The 21,133-nt window shown below is 35.0% G+C and overlaps 1 protein-coding gene across 2 annotated transcripts in view; it reads left to right on the top strand.

Moving 5' to 3' along the window:
• Positions 1-21,133, top strand: part of LRBA (LPS responsive beige-like anchor protein) — a 419,408-nt gene that overhangs the window by 111,926 nt on the left and 286,349 nt on the right. For both annotated transcript variants that reach the window (XM_075709754.1, XM_075709753.1), the window contains 2 exons: positions 220-353; positions 1,701-1,762. In XM_075709754.1, coding sequence (XP_075565869.1) covers positions 220-353; positions 1,701-1,762 — 196 coding nt within the window. The remainder of the gene's footprint in view (positions 1-219; positions 354-1,700; positions 1,763-21,133) is intronic.

Below are 21,133 nucleotides of genomic sequence, written 5' to 3'. Positions count from 1 at the left end.
TTTTTGATACTACAGTTGATATTCTGATTCCACACCACTTAAGAATGCTGTTTCGCTGACGTTCAATACCTGATGAAGGTTTGGGAAAATATGAGTGCCGGATTATTGATTCCTTCTTATACATGTATATCACTTAAACATTGCCAGAAACTATACTCCTTTCTACAAAATTTCAGCAACTTCCTTCTTTTTTGTTAATCACATGTATTTCTCTACCAGTATTACAGACAGGCTTGAACATGCTTTGGAAAAAGCTGCCCCACTTCTGAGAGAGATTTTTGTGGATTTTGCTCCCTTTCTTTCTCGGACTCTTTTGGGCAGCCATGGGCAAGAGTTGCTGATAGAAGGTACAAGTAAGTTTCCGTTTAAAAAAAAAAAAGGGTTTTTTTTAATGTATGCTTTGTTTTACCTTGGAGACTTAAAATTTCTATATTTTTTTTAGAAGCTTTCTTCCTGCCTTCCCACACAGTACTCTCCACTGGATTTCACTGCCTCCTGTTCCTTCTGTCTTTAGTCCTCTGAGGTCATTCTCATTGCCTCCTCATCTTTGCCATCTCTGCTACCTCTTTGCCTCCATCTCATCTCATAGTTTCCTATGTCTCATTATGTGGGACCAACTGCTGTTGTCTCTATCTTAGTTTTCCAACTCTTCTAGGGAATTGTCCCATAGAAGCTGGTGTATGAAATGCATTTTGTGAGCCTTAAAAAGAAAACTTGGTGTCAGGGTCAACACTTTGATACAAAGTAAAGTATGTAGTGTAGAAGTTAAGTACAAAGACCTTGCATTTTTACTATGGTACTGTAACAGCAGACTTCTTGCAAACTACATCAGCAGAGCATGTTATGGTGTATTTGTTGCATGTGCATCTGCTTGTTTTCTGGATTAGGACAGGCATCCTGTATGTAGTGCTGAATACAGTTAACACTGTCGGAAACGCAGTATAGATTATATACACAGAGAGATGAGTATTTCATGGATTGGATGACCAGAAAAAGGCAGGAAAATTATTGGGAGTGTATGAACTGTCTAGACAAAAATAAACACGTGAAACCAATTTTTGGGCCTAAAAATCAGTTATACACAAACCTAAAACAAAATGCAAATACAAATAGTAATAGTCAAATTAGTTTTATAAACAGTTGAGATTATATAATAGGTTACTGCTTGCACTTCTGCTAAGGTTTAGTGTGGGGTTAAGGGTCAAAGTACTAATAAGAGTGTTTGGGATGTCTGCTGCCATGAAACAAAATGGAAACTTGATTGATAGCTGGGGGCTGAAAGGAGAACGCGCAATGGAGAAAGCAAAGGTCATAAAGCCATTTCCCTTCTCTGCATATATAATGACCCAATCCTTCAAGAAATAGCAAAATGTAGATACAGTGGATTAATATAACATATGTTAACCACAATTCTGATCATTTTGACATACAAACATTTATGAAACTGTGAATAATGGAGGTAATGGATTACTATTAGCTGCATCTTTAGATGTGAGGCATGGAATTTATGATCTTTCTCTCACATACATACTTTTATTTTGTGCTGATAAAGTACAAAATTGAACTGGAAGTGGTATGAGGATTTCAGCTTTCTTTTGATTGTCAAAATACTTCTAATCTATTGCACTTCAAAATAGTTTGTGTTAACAGCTGGTGTCATATAAGGATGCATTTATGTATACCGTTTTTTCCTTTTGTAGGTCTTGTGTGCATGAAATCTAGCAGTTCAGTTGTGGAGCTGGTGATGCTTCTTTGCTCTCAGGTGAGGTTTAAGTAGCAGTGTTGTCTGAAATTGCTGTCTTTGAGCACGATGGAAATTACAGTTAAAATTTTACTTTAAATTTAAGGTTATGCGTAATAGGTAAAAAGATTATGTGCAAGGCTTTTTGATTAAAAAAAAAAATCATAGTAATAGTGTCTATTCAGTTGGAGAGAGAAGATACTAAGGGTTTTTTGTTACCTTACTATTGAGCATTTACATAACCTTGATGGTAGTGTGCCTAAGTAATTCTATGCTGTCATTTTTGTAAGATAAAATAGGATCAATAAAATAATAAGGTTATAGAAACAGATTGATTTCTGCATCTTGGCATGCTGAATCCTCTGTGATTAATAGAATTTTTCCTTTTGTGTAGAGGTTATGAAATGAGTGATAAATACGTTTGAAACCCTGTCATTCTTAATTGATTTGACAAGTACTAAGAATTCGAGAAAAATTTAAGAAAGCAACCCTGGTTGTCAGCAGTTTCGGGCATTCTACATTTCTAAAGGCAAAATCATTTTAGATATTTACGAACTTGAGAATTGCCTGTTCCTGTGGTTAGAAAAGAGCCAGAGCCTAAGAAAATGTCTTAAAATTGTGTATGCTATATTAATTGGATTTTCTTTTTGGGTTTCTTGCTTTCTTTTTTGTAATTAAATGGAAGACTGTTTTTATTGAGCCTTTCTTTTGGTGCCTTAAAAATGATACCTTTCTGGTAGTAAATTCCCCTACTTAAAACTTTAAAATAGCCTTTTTTAATGGGAATGGTATTGGTCTAGAGGTCAAGGGTTCTGACCCATTTCAAAACCTTTGACCTTCATTTACAACCCTTATGGTTTGCTTGCCTGACGAATAAGGATAATGCAAAATTAATGTTTCTTTACATCGATTTATTCGTTTTAGTGCCTATATTGCCAAATTTATTTAGAGTGTGCTGATAGACGTTTCATGAATACAAATGAAAGAATCATAGAAAGTGTGAAAAATCGATAGTCTGCATTGTCAATAAAGTGCAGTAAGAACAATTACTTCTGGAGATTACACCTAATAGATTTTACAATGAACTAGTGAAGAGTAGTTATGTTTTCTAGTGAGCTTATTAATGAATGTATCTAGAACTTTGCTCATCTAGTTTTCCAGCTTCCTCAGGAAATACAATATATTTTTACCCTGAAAGAAATTTAATATTCCTTATGGAACTTTTGGCATTTAGAGAAGGTTATTTTACATGTGGCAATACTGGAAGTGGACATTGTTCACAACTTCTAGAATACGAATTTTCTGCTGATTTAAATTAGAAAAGAATCCTTGCTACCAAGAAATCCATATACAAGTTTTACTGTTCTTTTGTTAATATGTTAGAGTAAAACTAATCTTGAGTATTAAATATGTGCCTGACAACTTGGTATTACCATTTTAAAAATTAGTTTTTGATATCCATGCTGCTTGTATCAATAATTAGTGGTTGACCTTTCCTTCTTTTTTGGTAGGGTAATCTAATCTTTTTTTAAAATCACGTTGTGCTCTGTACTGTACATCACTTGTTTGGTTTTGGGACGTGGAAAGGATAAAGAATAAATGACGTGCTCTAATGCATCTATTTGTCATATGTGTCACAATGCCACTTAATGCTAATCTAATCAAATTGAGGATATCGCGATTGCTTAGCAGTGCTAGTTGCAGAGACTGAGGTTGTTCTTTGTGAAATAGTAGAAATAAACCAATAAAGTCACAAAGACCTCAAAGTCTTTTTAAAGTTACATAGCAGCTGTAATTTTTGGCAGAATATGAAAAATGATGTGAGAAATGAATCTAAAATTAGCTCCAGATGTATACAGATTGTTCTGGGGTGATAATTACATTTTTCACTTTGAATTTTCCTAATTCAAAGAGGTCAGCATGGCAATCACAGAAGTGATTTATTTTGTTAAGAAGTGAACTGTCTTTTGCTACATGAAAGCTTGAGAGATATGAAATTGAATTTCAAGCCGACATTTTACAGATACTGGGAGGGGATGGGGTTGAGCTTGATTGATTTTTTTTTTCCTTTTTTTTCTTCTTTTCTCTTCCCCCCCCCCCCCCCCGCCCAACATGGGGTGGGAAGTGAAATGATATCCTTTTGCTAAAATTTTAATTAATTTTTAAGAGGAGATGGAGAGGATGAAGTGCCAAAGATCAAAAGATCAGGTCAAAAACTAGTTTTTAATCACATAAATAATGTGGCATAGTTACAAAGTAAGTATCTGCAAATTTGATTTAAAACTTCACAAATTTGTCAGCCATCATTTTATGAAATTGAAAGATTGCTCTGATTAATATCTTGGGTGTTTTTTATGCTGACTTCTCTGAAAATTTGTTTTTAGCATTGTATATGTGATGTAAGCATTTTGATTGTTTTTCTGAAACATCTGAAATTTTTCTGATGTTTCTTTAGATTTGTGGCTGGAATGTTTTTTCTTTCTCAGAAGTGCAAAATGGAATAATAATAGCTCGCAAGTAATTTTTTCATAAAATTGTGAAAATAAAGCTCTTTCCCAGGTGAAGTGATTTTAAAAAAAATTCAAAAGATACCATTCTGTGAAACAATTTGTAACACCTGGTTAATTTCTTCTCTTGTTTAAAGTTCATATATTTAGGCATATGGAAAAAAACCATTGCTTCTGTGTGTTAGTTTTGTGTTTATATGTTGATATATTGTTTTAACACAAGGTAAAAAGAGAAACAGGTGGTTTGAGATACAGACAAAAGGCTTTTTCTAAGACAAAACCAGTTGTGGTTTTTGATAGACATGCTACGTTTTGAGACGTGCCTGTGTATACTTACATTTATATAAATCTATCAAAACATAAAGAAATCCTTCATTTAATATTACTGCAAAGTGTTCCTGCTTATTTGACATTAATATCATTTTTGAAAGAATCGACGTTGCATTCAAGGCCACTTTATAAAAGCGTTGTGTTGCTCATCCTAATTCAGTCTGACACACATTCCAATAACACTACCTCCCTTCTAGGTTTAAAACTAAATTTATGGCTGAGCATTGTGAAGTGCATCATTTAAAAATGGTTTCAACCCAAAACATCTAATAAATAAATAATGTGTATGGCTACTCAGTAGCAGACTTTCCAGACTAGAAATCATTCCATCGGATACTCAACAGTCCACTATCGGAGAGGGCTGTCAGATAAATCTTATAGTAGCTGCATTCATGTCCTGTAAATCACATGTTATTGTCTGAGCCTTCTGCCAGGTCATCTATTCTTTTCCCATTTATCAGAAATGCATACAGTACAGTGAACCTAGAAGCACCATCTAGTCTGGCTTGGCATCCTGTCGGGGTAATTAAACCAGCCAAAAGAGAAAAGTCCTGTGTCTATTATCCCTTTTAAATGAGTGACGTCAGGATGTTAAAGGTGCTCATATGCTATTGTGAGACAAGGCTTCTGCGTGGGGAAACTGTGATACCACCCCTGAAGAAAACATTTTCATCTAAAAGGACTTCCCATGCCTAAAATGCAAAGGGAATGTATGAGTTGAGTGCATGTTTATCCATAAAGCAAATATGCTACTGTGCTTCCTTTAATTTGTCAGATATTTTCTTGGAACACATGACTAGGTAGGAAAAACTGTGATCTTCCCTACTCTCTCATGAAGGTACTAAAAACATTCATCTGTTGCTCACATACATGAAGTGTTTGTCCTATTACTGTAGCTCCCAGGTGAAAATGTACAAAAACAGGTGAAATAGGTTCCATAATTTTCCTTGATGCCTTTGAATTTACAGAATTTGCAGCACTTGAAAAATGCTTCTTTCTGTAGTAAATCAACTGAATTGTCAGTGGAATATGTGTAAGAGAACTAATTAGGTGGTTCTTGTCAGATCCATCTTTGACTTAAGAGCTTTTTTCTACTGAATCTAAATTTTCTAGACCATAAAATAAACTTACACTGACTGACTCAAATACTGTTCAGCTCTTGTATAATTTTCTAAAATTGGTGGAATGCCACCCAACCTTTTTAAAAGTTTGCAATTAAAAATTAATGAATACAGCAGCAACTTTTATGACCCCTCCACCACCACTACCTGCACATACACCCTGCTTGCTGGTTCAAGGTATAAAAGCTTCTTGGTTCCTCCTTCCTCTGCCCCCTGTTGTTTCAAAGGGTTTAAGGGCACATTCTTAATAGCTGATGGCATATATAAAACCAAGACCAATGTTTTAATACATTTAATCTCTAGGTATTTTATCTTCTAGAAATATTAAAATGATGTATTGCAATATAACTACATAGCTGTAGCTATTAGATTTATATTGGACCTTGATAAAGTATATCTTTCATGGGGAGATGGAAGAGGGAAGCATAAACTCTGCTACTCTGGATTTTTTTGTGTGTACAGTGATAGCATCTGCTCCTATGGCCTAATGAAATATGGTTACAGTTGAATTTGTCATGTGTTGTGCTGATAGTTTTTGGAATTATTTTTTTGAGAGAAAAGCATGATCCAAGGCAGTGCATGTGCATCTCAAAAGTACAGCAGAGGCTGATTAGTAGTATTAAAGCAGAAAAAATTGTACTGTGGAAGTTGGTCTTACTGCCTGTGTAGGCAAACTTATAGGTCTTTGGCTCTCTTTCTTCTTCTTTTCTAGCTCAACTCACCAAATGAGTTATCACTGGTTAAATTGTGAAACGTTTGCAAAAGGTTTTTCACTAGCATGATCTTTCTTTCATATGCTACTAAATCACTTTGCTAACGGGTTCTGTTGCTCATAAATATTCATCTTATATCGTCAATATTCATCTTTTGCATGGGCAGTACCTTAGTTGCATCGTACCTCTTACTCTGATAAGGAATCTTAATTATTTAAACAATATCAACATGTGCCATGCACTCATACACCCACACAAACAATATGATAACCTGTTTCCCCTAAGGACGAGCATTAGGATGGTAGTTAAGATTTTGATTTTTCAGCAGATTTTTTGCGCACACACCCCCCTCCTCCATCCCAGTACTTAAATGTTTGTAAAGTGCAATAGGATCTTCAGGCTTTTCTGGGTATCCTGTGCTCAGAAAAAAGCTTTCTATCAACGATCCAAATTCATTACCTCAGGAATGGATTTCTGCAGTGTGTTCTAAAATGTGGTAAGCCTTTGAATTACTTGGAGATTTTAGTTGATGAAGATGGCTGGTTTTCAGTGTTTGTTAGTTGCAGAGAGAACGCATTATACTGATGCTCTGTGATTTGCACTGGTTCCTAATTTACTTTTAAGTGCAATTTGATGTGATGGATAACTATAGTGATCGCTATGAAGTTTTAATTGAATTGGGTATAGGTTATCTAAAGAGCTGTGTCACTATGTTTCCATGGCAGCTGAACTCAACAGAAGCACCAAAACTCTAACAATATCCTTGTTTAGATATGAAGAGGATAAATGCTGTCTGAATACTTTTTATGTGTCCCAAGTGTTAGATGATGACATTTTAATCAAGGTAATACTCTTCCACCTAATCACTTTGTGTTCTAGCAGCTGAAAATAAGTTTTAAAAGGATCTTATAATCCTTTAGATCCATGATCTAAAAAATTTATATGTTTTGGTAGAGAGGGTAGATTTTGTAGGGATTTTGTAAGCTACAAAATGACTTTCTATCAATTTTAATGCATGTTCTAATTTCCTTTTAAAAGCCATTTAGAAGATATCAGGAGTTGGAAGTTTTTATACAGCATGAACTTCTGCCAATAGGATCTTTGTTTTTACCAAAGATGAATGTAGCTGTATTTGAGTAAAAAAACCCACTTCAGTAATAGATTGCTTTTGTGATAAAATTGTTAGAAACATAACTTTATTAGGCAAATGAGAATGATTTATATCTTAACAAATAAAAATAGGAAAAAGGGCTTCCCGAAGTCTAAATTGTTAAGTTCAGGGGAAGTTGTTGGATGAATCATGCCCGTAGGTGTTTGCCTTGTATTGCTAATTTTCTTTGCAATGTTATGAAGTATTCAGCGTTTGTAGTTCAGTATGAAGGCACTGTATTTAGGTGCACAGAAACATAGTTTCTTGCAGGTGTGCGAGAGACTTTATAGTGGGGTGTTTTGTTTTTGTTGGGTTTTGTTTTTTTTTTTTTTTGCTTGTGCTCTTTTGAAGAATTTGAAGATTGGAAGAATACCTGCCAGCCTAGCTTTTTGTAGAGATGAGGTGGCTGTGGAAGGAAGTGAGAGTATTCAAGTTCATCTTACTCTGCTATGGATTATTTAGATCTGCTTCATACCAAGTGGAGCTAGGCGTATTAATAAAACTGTGTAAATCTTACCATTTGAAAACATGAGATTGCCAAGCATGTTATTAATTATTATGTAGGCAGTTGTAGGAACACTCCTAGTGCAATTTTGTAACAAATATTGCATGGCCTTTGTAACTGCTATACAAAATGGAAGATTCTTACCCTGTTCTTCTTTAAGATGCTATTGGATGGAAAGTAGCTGGGAAATGTCTGTTGAGCTTTGTGTGGTGCTACTTCAGGATATTTTCAGTGAAGTGATTTTACATTATGAACTATTTTCTCTTCAAAAACTCTTGTTACTCTTTTCCCCCTGAAAGGTGTATTTTCATCTACAGTGACTTAGTTTTGCAGGATGGAGACTGGTCAAACCTAGAGAGAGGGGAAGGTAGATCCCACAGTAGCCAGGGGCCATGCTGTCAAAGTGCTCTCCTGGGATAGAAGAGACTTAAATTTCAATTAATGTTTCGGATAATAGTTATTATTATCACTAAGTAGAAGTATCTGTCGGAGGAAAAATTTCGACATATCCTCCCAAAGTAGCTAGTAGTCCAGACGTTTAAGGGCATTTACCAAGCATGTGGAAGAGTCCAGTTTTGAAAGAAATTAAGTGCTCTCAATCTGTAAAAGCAATACTGTGGTTCATCTGTGTTGTTCACAATTGCAGTTTCCTTCTTTGGTTGTGATACGTGAAGGCATCAGTTCTTTTCTGTAAGGTCTTGGGGATAAAGTTTAGGGCTTCTGCGTTCTCCTGCATTGCAAGGCACTTGATATCAACACAGTGAGCTGTTTGGCTAGTGGTCAGTAGGATTAACTCTGGAGAAATTGAATGAAAGGCCTGGAAGATGTGGGAGGCCACTGGCTGTGAAATCCAGACTCCTGAAATGCAGTCCTTTGGTGTCTGGATTTTAGATACTACCTTGTCAGTAAGTTTCCTTCTAACAAAGCAGAAGGTTAAATTATCAAATCTGTTGTCTAGATCGCTTGGATTCTCTATTACACTTGATATATCTGGGGTTTTTTTTACACATAGGGTAACTTCTTCCTGAGTGGGAGTTTTTCCTCTGTCTCTGAGGATTTCACTTTGGGTGCTGAAAACGTATGTTGACAACTTTCATGCTTGATTATGTCACTGAGCAGAGTATTTGGAATAATTACAAATGGATTACTTGTGCTACAGATATTTTGGTGCTTGCTTCATTGAACTATGTTATACATTCTAAGTGTTTGAAGCTGGAGATCAGTTTGGTAGATAACTGTATGAAGTGCAATTCTGATAAGACTGAAATAAATGGAAATAGCTGGGAAAACCTTTCATTTGAGCTGGAGTATGTTGAAATTGCATTTTAAATTAGTTGTGTATATATTTTTTTTTTTTTCTTTGACTTACACAATATGTAGATTTTGTCTCTCCAGAACTAGATTATTGTAATATATTCTGTGTGAAACTCCAGGATAACATAAAATTGTCTGTTGGAACTTCACTCCTACTTTGATCTCCTGTTGCTTTCTAAATTGTTTGCAAGTTTAATTGCCTATAACTGCCTGCAATATTTAACCTGTTGAATTCCATGGAATTGCTTGGAGAACACTCTTAACATATTTAAAATATGAGTTTCTTTCAAACTCCTGTTGTTCTTCATAATAATCACTAAGGTTCACGCTTCTCAGATCCCACTTTAGTCTGCTGTGCATAAGATGTGTTTGAACTCTGTCTTTTCTCTTAGTTGTTGGCTTCGGGAATAATGTGCTTTGTTTACTATTAGTATGGCCTACAGATAGGTTAAAAATCTGTGTCCATCACTGGCTAAATTTAAAAAAAATAAATTCTGATAGAATATTGTTTCTTGCATGAGTCTATGAAATGGATGCATATTGACAGTTGGCTTAGTAGTAGAAAGCAAAGAAGTTTATAACTTAAACTTTGCTTTTGCCTTAAGTGTGGAAATAGGTTGGAATGTATTGGGAATGATTTGCCTATACTGCATGAATAATAAGTGACCTTTTCTTGACTTAATGATGCAATAAGCACTTTATAGCTGTATTCTGGCAGGTAGTGGTCACAGTAGTTAAAATGTGTGAGCTAGTACTTTGGCTTTATCTTCTTATATCTTTCCATAATTCTTAGTCTAGGAGGCTATTTTAAAGGTTTGCTCACTCCCCAGTTTGGAGAGGAAATGTACAATGTGGGGTTTTAAGGTGAGCGAAACCTATGATGTGTTACATTTAGTATGAGAAAAACAGAAGAATATCTGATATGTTGTACTTTTATTAAATGGGGTTGATGTTTCTGCATGTTAGATATAAATAATCATTAAAGTGATAGAAATGGCTTCCTAACTAAAACTTGTTTTATCTGGGCCTCCTTTTGACCCACTAGAAAATGCCCTCTGCAATTCACAGACAATGTTGAAGTGTTCAACAAAAGCAGGCTATATTAGCTGCAGCTCCAAACTGGGAAAAGTAGTGTGAAAGAAACAGTGTTTTTTGGGTTATACTAATTGTGAGCTTTGTGGTTCTAAACAAAAAAAAAAAATATGTAAAGAAATTGGGATGGGTGCTCTGTATTAGACTAAGAAGGTGTGTATAGAGGTACAAGTGGATAGGTGTAGCAAAGCCATGATATTTTGGTGTGGGCTGATGTGAAGCATTGTTTCTTGGGACAATACACTTGGAGAAGTCAACATGAGTTGCAGCCTTTGGATAGAGGAATGGATGAAAGATAGGGTTAAAAACCACAAAACCGTTCTTAGAAATAGTTTGCCACACTGGAGTGGAGAGAGACGAACTTTCCTAAGATCATCTTACTAAAACAGAATTGTTGCCTACAGTAAAGTTCTGGGGGAAAAATGAGGATTTTTCTTCCCTGGTTTTCTTTTTTTTAAAAGTACAATCTTTAGTGATTGTTCTATATGCTTTTCAGATATTAAAGGCTCTTACTAAGAAAAAATTCCTTTATGAAATGAAAATTACTTGAATTTGGTCAGGAATCCAGGACATGGTGTTGGTGAGAGTTTAATGGAAAACATGTCCGCTACAGCTGAAAATACTACTCTTTAGAACTGTATTGCTGAGAATTTGTATGATTAATGTATACATTTTTATGTTTAGGAAGGAGAGTGGATTGTCTAATGTAAATGTGAATCTTGGGGGTGTGATAGGGGAACAGGACAGCTTCATTTCCATGAATGTACATTGCTGCAGATGTTCAAAACTAAGGGAACATAATTTAGCTGCAGAAGCAAGACTTTTCTGAAGAAAAAAGGCATCCTGTTGCTTCACCAGCACACTAGGACTTAAAAAAACACCACCATTTAAGGTGAGTTTTGTGCAGTGAGAGCACACCCTGTGGCTTGGCAGTCTAGTCAGAAGGATGATACCATGCTGACTTTATAACTAGATCTTTGAACAATATTCTCATGGGTGGTAAATGCAAAACAAAGTAATATCAACTGGCACTTAATTCTGTGAGCTCCCTGCTGATGGGGCTCTGCACTGAAATGGAACTCTTCCTGACAGGAAGTCAGCCGCGAAGTGTGGAGACCTCTGAAAATAAAGTGTGCTTTAATTTGACACCCTGCTGTTTTACAGCTAGTCTGTTTAATTTGAGACTATGGAAAGAGGTTTAGTGGAGGGGAGGGGTATGAGATTATGGAAAATTCAGTGAGTGGCAATGCTTGTTGCTGACTTTATACTAATTACAAATATGTGAATATTTTTGTTCATGTTAATAAACAAAATAATGCGTCTCTGTTTCCAAGCAAAGCTGCTTAAGAAACTCATCGTTTGGAGAGCAGTGCTGTTTACTCAAAGTTCTGGCAGAAGAAGCTTTGCTGGTGCTGTTCAGTTTATTGTTTAACCTTTAGTCTTACTTATACTCATCTGTGCCTTTTTATGTATCTCTGCAACTGGGAAAACATCTGTCTCATCAAAGATGTTCATGACGCATTAATCTTTCAATAAATACTTTAAGATAACTTGTTCAAGTGAAAAAACTCACAATTCAGCTTATGCAGCAGTCAGTATGATACTGAGGTGCATGTCTGTTACCTGTTGGATCTTAGTTCTGAGTCAAATTTGATTCAGAGGATCAGCTGGATTTTCCAGTACCCTCTGAATATTTATGAAGACATTTATTTGTATTTCGTCTTAAAACAGAAATGGTTATTTTTCTTTTTGGAAAATTTGCTTGGTGAGTGCAGGGGAGGATTTGCAGTGAAAGGAGGGGGACAGATGAGAATAAAGGCCTGTGTTGCTGGGTGTCGTGTAACAGTGGAATAATGGATATATAGAATATTTTAGTCTAAACGAAGTCAACAGATGCAGGATGAGGAAGGGAATGCAGTATGCAAGTGGAGTGTAACGGAAGAGAGACATGTTAGTTTTTCTGCCTTTCTTTAAATTTGATTTGATTTGGCTTCATTTTCTCTAAATCTTTTCTTAAAAGATCTGCATTAAGATAGCATTACCCAAGGGAATGATAAGGGACAGGTTTGGACACCCTGTCTTTTGAGTGAAGAGGTGGGATTTGTTTGTATGCTTTGGTTTCATTCCCTCAAAGGTACAATGATAGCAGGAATCTTGTATGTTGTTTGCATGCATTCATTATGACAGCTTAAATTGAAACTAAGCTACATTTGGGGGAAGGGGTAATATAAAGGGTTTTTTAGTTCAAAAATAGTGTTCACTGTCTATATTGTTGAGTTTTTCTGTTAGTTAAATTTATTTACTTAAAGCTTATCAGACATTGAGCAGGAAGGTTGCTGCTATTTGGTGGTGGTGATGATGAATGTTGCTATTGGTGGGATCAGTCCATCACTACTAGTGCAGCTGTGCAGCAGTGAGTACTCTGTGATTTTCTTGTCCTTATAATTAGTAGTCTACCTTGGAAGACAATTTTTTCCATGCAGTGGTTTTACAAAAACTCAAAATCACAGTTAAACAAAAAAGCAGTGAAATAAGAGGCAGTTGCCTTATATTCCTGCTATTCCTCAATTTGTTTTCCTTTCTCCATAAAAATGATGCTGGCACTACAACTTGGTTATTTGGATCTCTTCCCTTTGTTCATCTTATGTTGCCCATTTTCCTCACTTCTGTTTTTCCGACTCATCTCCTTTGACTTACTGTTTCTTGCTTCCCATTGCTGCATATTTACAAAACTGCATGGTACTTTGATTTCTCAATTAATGTTTAAGATTTCTGTTCCTGTTCTTCCTGAAGCTATTGTCTTTCATCTCAGCATTGAAAACAGCCGATGGTTAAAGAACCTGAAGAGGAAACTGCGGTGGAAAAGGTTTGCTGCTAGATGAACTCAAACCTGACCCCTAATTTCATTTCATGAGGAGTCATGGCAACAGCCTACTAGTGGGAGAGAGAAAGGGAGAGGCTGCCCAGGAAAATTGCTTCCTCCATCAGAAACTGTGGACCTGAAATCAGTGATCCACTTACTCAGTTTTTCCCCATTCTACACTCTGTTGCTGTACTGGAACTGTAGAGGAACTGCTGGAGTTTAACATAGGCTTACCTGTTTCATCTTAATGTGACATTGGTTCTAGGCACAAAATTTTGTTCGAGGCATGGGTTAGATCACTATAAAAGGCATGTAATAAATGGTTTTCATATACATGTTCATACTTTTTTGAAACTACATACAAAAATGAAGTTTGTGAGTTTTGATGATATGCAGCTTTTATGCTGTGATAGTCACTGATAGCATTTTATTTATGCAGACAGTGATATTTTGATAATTTTATATGAACTTTTGGATTATGTAATTTAAGTTTTCTTTTATTACTAAAATCCTGTTTTAAGAATATTTGGTATCACCATAAATTACGACAACTGCAGCCTGTGTTGAGATTTTCTGGCTCTATGTAATTGTTAAATATTCCATGTGCTGTAACATTTGATGTAGTGTATCTTTCATAATACTGTATCTTTTAGGATAGATTTGCATAGTTTGTAGAGAAGACAACAGTTGTCACTTTGAGAATAATCTCATAGCATAAGAGGCATTGTCCGACAAGCTGACAGTTTGTTTTTTTTAATTTAGTATTTTACTGAACAACATAGTACTTCAGTATGCAAACTACTCCAGCTCTATATGTATATAATTTATTTTCAGAATATGTAAAAACTTGCTGTGACTTGAACTCAAACTTTTAAGTATTGAAATTAAACTCTCATTATAAGGTAGTTTTAGGCATTTACCACTAACAACATAATACCAGTTTATAGGAAGCTCTGTTTACATGGAATATCCCAAATGGTTAAACAGCAGGGGAGTCTTCTGCTTTTAGTTAAAAAACTGCTGTTTCTGTATGGCTTATTTACTACTTCTTTAATTCTTAACGTAGTGTGCTGTGGAAGTGAGCATGCAAAAGTCAGCAGAGAGTTCTGTTTTCTGCGTCTAAGGTTATTACTTGCTGTACAATAATAAAGGCACTATTTTATTGGGTTAGTTGTAATTAACTTCAGCACTAGGCATTGATATAAATCATTCCTAATCTGTTTTCTTTACATTTTCATTCTTTTAAACTGGTTTAACATAGCTTCTTTGTCGTCCTTTTACATAAGGACTAGGGTTGTAATTGCTTTTTTGAATTAGGCTGTCGGAAGCTAATGTGCATGTTGATCCAAAAATTGATTGAGGAACACTAATGAATTTCATATAGCACTTTTAAAAGATTTGTAATAAATACTCTATAGCAGTGATCCGTTATACCATTAGAATTCAATACAGTGTTGTCATGCTGTGCAGCTGCAAAAATATTTTGGTATAAGAGACTTTGATTCTGTTTCATGGTTAAAATAGTAAACAATTTTGTGGTTACGAATAAAAAAATAGTGTTCCAACTTTTTCCACAGAGTATATTTTATGAAAGTAGCTATTGTTATTATAATCTTTGTTTCTGTGTTTTATCAGAGGAAAAATACTGAAACACTTGGTTTTAATTTTTTTTTCTTCCCAGTCTTGGTGTTTGATACCAACTGGGCCATGTGCCTTTTTGACTGATTTATCAATACACTAATGTACTGCAGCATTTTCAGTTGTTTATTAACAACGTAGGTTGAAACAGGAATGTTATATGCTCTTTTCAGTCAGTTTTGCAACACTGAACATGTTTGTTTCTTGAATTTTTTGTCTTTTTCAGGGGTAGACAGTCATACGCACACAATCTCAGCCCACCTTTGTGTTCATTAGTTAGTTTGATATGAGTGTTTGGAATATTTTCCCACAACAACGTGCTTGGTGTTATACCTCCACTTGAGAAGATATCTCATCTAGTTAATTTTTACACAACTTTCTCCTAGAAGGCTCATTAAAATTTTTAATACAAAGACTTTAGTTGTGTACTGTCGCTAGCTGATTTTTTGACAAAAAAACCAATGTCTTTTTAATGGAATGCCAGCAGTAAATACTTTTTATTGTAACTGAGTGTGTTTGATAGTTTAAAAGTCTTATAAAAATAATTAGCTCTTTTATATAGTTCTAATGGCAGCCTTGCAAGTTTCCCCTGGAGCAGTCTCTAATGAACAGGCCTTGATTTTTCCAGTTGGGCTTTTAGATTCCCTGAGGACTTGACTTCAGACCTTGAAGGGCAGCAGCTGCCATTTGTCTTAAGACTGGAGTTGCCAAACAGACAGACCATGTACTAATAGGACACATTTGTACAGTCTGAGTATGTGGAACCCTGATAGAGGCCTAATGATGATCATCTGTTGAGAGCTTGTAGCTGGCCAGGGTTAGAGTAACTTTTATCACCCTTATTGAAATCAAAACCTCTGTATTGATTAGTGAGATAGCTTGACTTGTTACATAGATGCCAGGTTAAAGCTTTCATAGACAAGTCATTGCTTAGTGTTGAATAGTATCCATTGTTTAAATTTCAATAAATTCAAACCTGTTTGATAAGGTTTCCCCCGACAAGATGTTCTGAATTTTTGGGATAGTAGTAAATATTTTTGCAAGCTCTCTCTTTTCTCTGTGTCAAGATTCAGCAGCAGTGATGTTCTTCTGTAGAGAAAGGACCATGAATATAATTACTGAAATTATTTTTTTCTCAATTTCTGATAGTTCTTCCATTATTGATTTATGTTTTTTAAATTTTATTTGAGCATCCAGGTATGACTGTATATATACCAAATAACATCATCTCCAAATGTGTTTTCGTGTTATGCTTATATTAAAATGTCACATCCTTGCAAAGTTTTTCTGTTTTGTACACTACTTAGCATGTGCTGATTTTGATATTAAATTGCTACATAGAGTTTCTAGATATGGTTTCCCATAATTCCATGTTGGTTTTAATTTTTTTTCAATGGAGCTTTGTAGATTAAAATAATTTAAGCATGCTTCGACTCTTTAAAAGTAATTTATGTTTGCAGATATTCTGCTTAACATGCAGTCTAACTTTTTTTTAATTATGAAGAACCCAGCTGAGATATAATCTACTTTTCACTCTATGTTCTTTATTGCTGAGTTCATTCAAGCCTGTAGTGGATGTGGTGCTGAGAGAGTGCTGACACCAAGTGCAAACACTGCTGAAAAGTTCTTGATAGTTTACTTTAGGCACTTAAAGATTAGTATATCTCTCTATGAACAAGTTTTTCATGCAGATTTGACCTTTACTCTAGGATATAATAAGTCTCTTAGTCATATGTTAACACATTCTCCCACCCTGCTCCGTAGTGCTCCATTCATAGTTGTCAGTACTGAAGTCATCCTTCTCCTTTGTTTCATAACCAAAATAAATTATGAAAACTCCACCAACTTTATGGGAAGGACAGATTAGCAAAGAATTTGCTCTTTTTTGCTTGCTTATGTGTATTTCAACCGTTAGATATAACTCTTAATTGTTGAATATGTTAACCTTGTTAGAAGGATTTTTTTTTTTTTAAAGTTTCTGGGAAAAATGAATTATTAAGGAGTATGCATGTGTATGTATATATGAATGAAAGTAGTAGTACAGTTTGCTACAGTTGAAAATAGAGCCGTTTTCATCTATTGGAAATGTTTTAAATATTCTGTTAAAGATCCTTGTTTAATTGTTTAGCCATCAGACCAGTTGATGGATTGGTCTTGCAAATGTTTTTATATAGCTTGAAGAATATATATTTTGGGTTAATTGTTGGAAATATGATTATATTTCTTTCCTGGAAGTGTAAAGGTGAGGAGGGATATGTCCATTTGCTGCCTACAGGGAAGCACTTCAAATTACAAACCGACAAAAATGTTTATCAACAAAATTTTCTTGGCATTTGTTTGAGTGATTAGAGTTTAGGAATGGCTATATTGGGTTAGATAAAGGCTCCACCTTGCTTATTGTTGTATCTCCAGCTATAGACACAGAGAGGTGCTCAAGAAGAATAAAATAGGACAAGCAAGTGTGATTCTTTTCCACTCTCCAGCTATTTTCAGCTTGGGGTATTTTCTGAACTGGATGTAGTTTCTGCATATTTAGTCAATATCAGTGTATTTTCCTTCTGTGTACTTGTGCAGTCTCCTCTTGATCCTATTGAACTTTTAGTCACCACAACATCCTTTGGCGATAGATTCCACTGATCTGTAAAGCACTCTGTAAAGAACCACCTGCATTTTTTTGTTTTGAAGCTGGCTCTTACTAGCTGCTGCTTGTAGAAAAGGCTTTTGGGCAGGCCTGCTTGCGTAAATAAGAAGCTCCTGAAGTATTAGATCTGAATGAGGATATTCAGAATGAGTAGGGAGCCAACAACAAATGGAAGAAAATGACTGATCACTAAAGTTGACTCTGGAAAACTCAAGTTCAATGAAGAATTTTTAAAGAATTATCTGATGATGCCATACGATTATAAATACTATTTTGCTAGAATAATCTCATTGTTGGTTATAGTCTAATGCATGTTGTGGTCTTTGGCCAAAATGTATTTCCTAGACAAAGGAAATGTAGTAATTTGTATGAATTTTATGGTACTGTCATTCAACTGATCATTACTTAGAATTAATTAAAACACTGTAAAACAGATTTAAAAAATCCAGCCTGACTCAAATGGGCCAACAGTAGGTCATGATATAAACCTTGAGGGAGATTATTAGTTTCTGAAAGGAGGGGTTTAAGACCAGTACTGTTTAATGTTTTCATTTAATGATCCTTGTGCAGTCAGTAAAGAAGTGTTAATGAAACTTGTTGATATACAATTGGTGCTGTAGAGGACTGGGATATAGTTTTGCTTATGGCAAACTTGTGCTGTAGCTACAGGAAATGTAATGTTATTCCATAAAGAATTATAATTCAGATGAGGTTTGAAGCACCATTTCAGGAAAGGATATAGTACTTGCATTTTATCTAGAGTACTTATGGAAGTGTTTACAGATTCCATTAAGGAAGTAGGTGAAACAATAATGAGCTAGGAAATTTCCACATCAGACATAGTATTTTAATAAAATGTGATTTCTTATTTGTCTTATCTAGAGTACTTATGGAAGTGTTTACAGATTCCATTAAGGAAGTAGGTGAAACAATAATGAGCTAGGAAATTTCCACATCAGACATAGTATTTGAATAAAATGTGATTTCTTATTTGTCTTCTTGTAATGGCTGTTTTTCATTGTAGCTATTTGTGATAGTGTTTAGTGCTTCTAGGTTTTTTTTCCTGCTTTGCTATTGAGTGTACAGTGACCAAAAGCATTAAAAGTAGATTATGTCTCTCGGTTACTAAACATTTATAGCTGTAGGAAATGATGGTCAATTAAGTACAGCTTAGAACAGGTATGAAATTATTGACTTTTTTGATCTTCCCTTACAGTCCTTCCTTAGGAAAGTGCTGAAATGTGTTTTGTAGTTATTTAGTTGCATTAGTGGTTGAATTTGAGGCTTTTAACGTGTTTTTTCCCTAATACCTTTGGGAGATGGATAACTAAGATGTTGATATAATAATGCAGTATGCATACTGAGTGTAATTGTTTGAGAGAGAACATATACTGTGGGGAAATATTGAATGGATCATGAAAGATGATGACCATTAGTCTTTTCTTTCAGCTATTAAAATTAGCTTTAGGGTGTGTTCAGCTGTGATTTATGAAATTGTTTAGACTAACGCCGCCTTTGATGATGTCTGATACAGAGGAAAATGCTGAAAAGTATCATGATAAATGCACTTTCTTTTCACTTTTGGCAACCTCCATCTTCACCAATTAAATTTTCAAGTATTGTAGTGAACTCTCTTAAAGAGCGGAGCAACAGATGGACAGTGTCATAAATGAAAAAAACTATTTTGCTTTTCTTGAGTTTTCACACGTTTAAGCTAACAGAATAGTTTCAATTATCATAGTACAAAGCTAAATATTTAGAACTTGATATTACATTTAAAAAAACTCTTATGAGGATTATTTGCATATGCTATTTTGTTTAGCATATTAGCAGCTAAAAGGCTTTTTTTTTTTTTTTTTCATAAGAATAGATGCTTCTTAAAGCTATTTCAGACAGCTTACAGGCTAACTTGAAGCCATATAACGGTGGTCATAAGAAGGCGATAGGGGAGGACTGGGGGAGGGATGGTGGGAGAAATATTAGTAAGATATGTACAGCAATAAGGACCAATGATGTTGCTTGATGTAGCCTCAAAAAAAACCCCAAACCAAACCAACACCCCAAAACCCAAAAAACCCCATGTATGATAATATGTAAATGGAACTTAGCTGGCGCTTAGAATGTTGCTTGCTTATTAATGCATATAAACTAATTATATAAAAAGTAATGAAATATATTTATAATTCATGATGAATAATACATCACAAATTCCAATTATTCTACTCTTAATTCTGACTACTTGAAAATTGTAATACATTGTTGCAACTTAAAAATGACAAAATAATATGTTGGGCCTGGAACATATCAAGCCTTAAGAGATCAGTTGTAATCTCTCCCCTGCATTTCAAATCTGGAAGTCTTTTTTTTGGGTGGGGGGAACAGGGGGGCAGGATTTAAATTGTAAAGAAAAAAACATTGTTCTATTGGCTTTTGTGTATGTCTGGCCAAACCTTAATGTCACTGACTGAAAGGTAATTCTACAACACTGAGCAGCAAAAAATGTACTCTGACACTGTACATACTCTGCTGACACTGAATGTAGGTATTAAAAACTCCTACATTCAGAAACCTGAAATTTGTTTAAGAGATATTTGCAGTTTTGCACTCTTTGTCTGTTTTGGAGCTGATGAGATTTTTTGAAAAGAACCACAGTGATAGAAGTACTGATGTGAATAATCATTAAGATTATTATTTCATACAACAAAGACTGAAAAATCAAGGAAGCTGATATGGAAAAGCATATGAAACTTAAGTATCTGTCTGCTGCAGTATCATTGTTTTGTATCAGTTTAGAAGAGTTGTAGAGTTTAAACCAAGAGTTGTATTAGGTCTGTTCTATCCAAATGCCTCTACATTTTCCCAAAAACATAAGGGTCGCACATTAACTGCCCTAACTTTTAGCTCTGTCAACTTGTTCCTATTGAGTCTAGGATTAAAAATCTTTGTGTTTTTGTTAACCACTTCTGTTTTATTCTTAGCTCTCAAATGGGGGAAGCAAGACCCAGTGATAGGTCACCTGGCTTGGTTGCTTTCCAGTGTGTCTTTTCTGGGGGCCAGGCAAAACCCACCTACGTGTTTAAGAGGTGTAGAATTTTGCTGTAATTCCGGGTCCAGTTGGATGTAAGAAATGTGCAGTGCATGTGTGTCTGCTGTTACCACCATTTCAGTGTGTTAAAAATTGAGTGTTAAAATTTTTTGAAACATACTGGGTGTTAATGATGCAATATTTGGATCATTAGCAGACTTTTTTTGAGTAGAGATGGCTATGTGATGCTGAGGTGAGGATTATTTTTAGCATATATGTTAACTAGACTTTAAGCTATAAGAGAAATTTGTGTCTAAAGAATGAACCTTACATACATGAAACAGTTTGTTTCTGCATTATCAAGGTTCAATAAAGCAAAAAGCATCAGTGAACCAGAGTAAGTTCAGAATTATTGCATAACATAGCAAAAGAAAATGATGCAGTTGTTTGTGGGATGTTTTTGTATTTTCTTCTTCCCTCCACAGTATATGAC

This window comes from Pelecanus crispus, chromosome 4, assembly GCF_030463565.1.
Source record: "Pelecanus crispus isolate bPelCri1 chromosome 4, bPelCri1.pri, whole genome shotgun sequence".
NCBI classification, from domain to species: Eukaryota; Metazoa; Chordata; class Aves; order Pelecaniformes; family Pelecanidae; genus Pelecanus; species Pelecanus crispus.
The sequence above is the reverse complement of the archived record's forward strand: the minus strand, read 5'-3'. Positions and strand labels throughout refer to the sequence as shown.